This window comes from Pteropus alecto, unplaced genomic scaffold (assembly GCF_000325575.1).
Source record: "Pteropus alecto unplaced genomic scaffold, ASM32557v1 scaffold106, whole genome shotgun sequence".
NCBI classification, from domain to species: Eukaryota; Metazoa; Chordata; class Mammalia; order Chiroptera; family Pteropodidae; genus Pteropus; species Pteropus alecto.
In genome coordinates, this window is record NW_006442103.1 from 15332503 (window position 1) to 15336204 (window position 3702).

Sequence of the window (3702 nt, forward strand, 5' to 3'; positions counted from 1 at the left end):
CTTGGTGATGAGGATCTCCAGGTCCGAGCCGCTGGTCAGCAAGTGCTCGGTGAAGTCCACGCCGGTCCGCATGTCGGCCAGCAGCTGCTCCAGCTGCGCCTTCTGCAGCTGCAGGGAGTTCTCCTTCTGGACCCGTATGTCTTCCAGCTGCTTCAGCAGCTTGTCCCGATGCTCCTCGATGGCCTTGATGTAGCCCTCCGAGAATGTTCGGACGTCGGCCGCCACGGCCTCCACTCGCTCCTGGAGGGCACTGTTTGTCTCTCTGATCCGGGCCAGGGCGTCTTCCAGGGCGCCCACGTGGGGCTGCGTGCCCCTGAGGAGCTCCCGCACTGAGTCCCCGTGCTTGTGGATAACATTGCTGGCGAAGTCATAGGGGTGCTCCCGATGCTCCCCCACCACGCAGTCCCGGCACACGGGCCGGTCACACAGCTCACAAAACAGCCTTAGCTCCTCCGCAGGGTGAGCAGGGCACAGGATGGCTTTTGCAATCCGGCTGTAGCCCTTCAAGTCCTTTAGGTCCACCATGGTATGGTGAATGGTCTTCTTCTGCCGCCTAGGGCAAGCAGAACAGGAAATTAGGGAACCATTGCAGTGGGGAAATGTCCAGTTGCTGGAGCATGGGCTCTGCAGTCACACGAACCTGGGTTCAGTTCCTGGCTCGAACCCCTTACTAACTACATGATCCTCTGATTCCAGTCCCTCACTTGTATAGTGGGAATGCCACCCACCTGGAAGGGCTGTTGGACAGAATAAGTGATAGTGGACTATGACTCCCTGGCTTAGTACATGACTTTGCAAAGGGTTGCAACACTGAGGCTACATCCTAGAACTTTCTCTTAAGAGTTAACTTGGCAAGTTTGGACAAGGGCCACAGCCAGCTAGAGCAGAGAGCAAGGCGAATATCCAGCACCAAGAGGCAAACTGACAGGTGGCCCAGCAAGTTAAGAGCAGCTAGCTGGCCCTGACAAAAAGTCTCCCACAGCAAAGATTTGGGTGGGGCGTTCCCTGTGACCAGTGCCTATATCACCCAAAACAGCAAGCTAGACTCTTCCTCAGTAAGTCATCGACATTATTAGAAAGAGTGAAATCAGTGGTCAGGACAATCAAAGCTCTTTTAATTCCTCTTTACTGTAGTCCTCTAGAGCTTCAGAGAAATCCCTAGGGAACAATGTGACTTACAGCAACCTGAAGTTTACATGCCTATTCTGGTACCAGAAGAGTGGCTACAGGGAAAACAGGGCCAGCTGTTTAGCTGGCAGCAAGGCAGTCACAATTACGACTTAAAAATAGACGAGACTACTAGCTTGTTCTGTTGGTGTGGTTGGAGAATATATGGAAGGTAGAACTTAAAAACAACTTTAGGCTAAAACCTTGGCCATTTTATATTCTGATGTCCTGGAATTGGGGAGAGGGTTGAGAAGGGACAAAGATTCATATGACAGACCTTTCGAAATGCCATAAAAGACAATCTGCACCTCAGTGAGCACCTATCAACCCACCTTACCAAGCTCCTGAGTAGTAACTAGAGTACAAGGCAAAGGCTGAAGTGGGGCCCTGCCAACCAGCACCTCACTCTGGGAAGGCAGCGTGGATAAGCAGAATGCAGAATACAGTTAGATCTGGGTGTAAAATTCAATTATACACTACTTCCCAGCTGTGGGACTTTGGCAAATCATATCATTGATCTTATATCCTCAAATAATTAGGGGTGAAAAGTGCCTGCTTTTCTATAAAAGGTGCAAGGACCAAATGAGACCGAGGCAAGGGCTATGCTGTTCTATTCACTCTGTTTCTCCAGCGCCCAGTCCAATTACTAACTACACGCGACTGACAAACCAAGGACACTGAATGTGCTTTGTAAACTGAAAAGGACTATGCAAACCTTTGGTACTGTTATTACTGTGGGAATTATATAAGGCTCCAGGAGTTTACTGTTCTAGAGTATTTGCTGTCATATCGTAGATTGCTCTTGGGCATTGCATGGCATTTGAGAAAGCGTTCTTTTCCATCTGCTCAACAAGGGATTTATCTGTCTCAACACCTCTTTGTACTCTGCTCATAATCCACACCAGGTGGGGTATCCCATCTTTACCTATGAGCCTGGCAGCAGAAGTGGCAGAGATTGGCTTTGCAGGTCTGACACCTCTTCTCCACTTCCCTGTCGCTGCACAGGTCACACACCAGGCCCTGGCCTTCCCCACGCAGACTCTCCAGCATCACATCATTCATGGCCAGGTGGTCTATGGTTAAAGCCTTCACTCCACCCACGGGTAGGTCCACCTGAGCATCACATACCGGACAGAGGATGCCGATCTGCGGCTGCAGGCTGCGTGGCTTGAGTTCCTGGAATATTGCCCCCTCAGAACTTGTGTCAGAGTCTCCCCCTCCGATGTCCACTACTGAGAAGGGTTCCAGCTGCTCCAGACACGTGGTGCAAACCGTGTGCAAACAAGGCAAGAGCCTGGGGGCTTTGAAAAGCCCCATGCACAAAGGGCAGTGAGTCTTGCCTGAGTTCCCAAGTGCAGTCCCACTGGGGAGTTTGCCCACGAAGCCCAGCAGCGGCGTCCTCTTTTCTGACATATTCCCCACGTTTGTGCCTAGTAGCAGACGAGGCCCTGGGCGGCACTATAATGAAGCAGTAGGTGATTATGCCCAACCAAAGGGAAAGTTTCCAGAACTTGGACAGAGACCATGGGGTGTCTGTCTTCGGCAAATCAAAGGGCAAAAGGGAAGAGGAAGACTCCTCAAAGGAACCACCCGCAGGTCTGCTCAGGAGGGCCCGCTCCTTCCCATGGCATCCCATACCAGACTCGGCCACGCCCTCCTCTGCCCCCGAGTCCTCCTCCCCGGAAGCGCTTCCAGGTCTAGGTCTCCAGCTAGTTCTGCTGCCACCTCCTGGACCCCTGTACTTCCCACGCCCTCCACTACCACCCCGCTCCCACCGCCCGCCACACTGGTCCGGCGCCCGCACGCGACAAGCGCCACCCTCGCCCCCGCGTGATGAGGTGGGGGGCTCCTTCTCTCGACCCGGCCCTTCGGGGAGCGTGCGCGACAGGCTAGGACGCCGCGAGTCCCCGCCGGCTCCTCCGCTGCCACCGCCTCCCCAGATCTCGGCCCTGTCCTCTCCTCGCACCAACCCGAGCCCTGGTCTACCCAGACGACTCCAATCACTGTCCAAGAGGGGCGGCCCTCGCCGCTGGGGCCCCGCCGCCCTCCAGAGTGACACCACCAGCATCCAATAAGCGTTGAAAGTCTCACATCTTCGCCGTCCACTCAGGCCGAAGGGGACGGACCAAACCAAAGGCTGGAGGTGGGGTGGCGGGAGTTCTCGGGCCTCGCTGGGAGGAAACGAGCAAGGCGGGGAGTGAGCGGCATAGTTTAGCCAGCGTCACCACTTTACGGGGACTGGCCCTCGCCTTATCTCTGTGGCAGCCAGAGAGGCCAGAGGACCACTTTTAGAGCCTCGTTGATCTGCCTCGGGGGACGACCGCCTTCCCTCCCTGGGATTGGTTCCAGGAGCCCAGACGGGCCCCTCCCATTGGTGGGTCGCGCTGTCAGTTGGCACCGAGCTCTGCCCGCGGCATGCTGGGAGTTGTTTCCCGGCTCCTTTTAGTTCTGTAGCGCCGCACCCCTGGCGTCCGGGTCATGAGAGCGTGTGTTCTCGTCAGGCTTCGGGCATTTTCTGGGGCTAAGGGCCCCACT

At 55.2% G+C, this 3702-nt stretch overlaps 1 protein-coding gene across 2 annotated transcripts in view; it reads right to left on the bottom strand.

The window, feature by feature from the left end:
• The window catches only part of TRIM45 (tripartite motif containing 45), a 7869-nt gene extending 5242 nt beyond the window's left edge, over positions 1 to 2627 (bottom strand). For both annotated transcript variants that reach the window (XM_006919678.3, XM_015595471.2), the window contains exons 1-2: positions 2093 to 2627; positions 1 to 553 (exon numbers count right to left, since the gene is read on the bottom strand). The exon at positions 1 to 553 is cut by the window's left edge and continues 184 nt beyond it. In XM_006919678.3, coding sequence (XP_006919740.1) covers positions 1 to 553; positions 2093 to 2580 — 1041 coding nt within the window. In that variant the 5' untranslated portion in view covers positions 2581 to 2627. The remainder of the gene's footprint in view (positions 554 to 2092) is intronic.
• Between the last annotated feature and the right edge of the window lie 1075 nt (positions 2628 to 3702).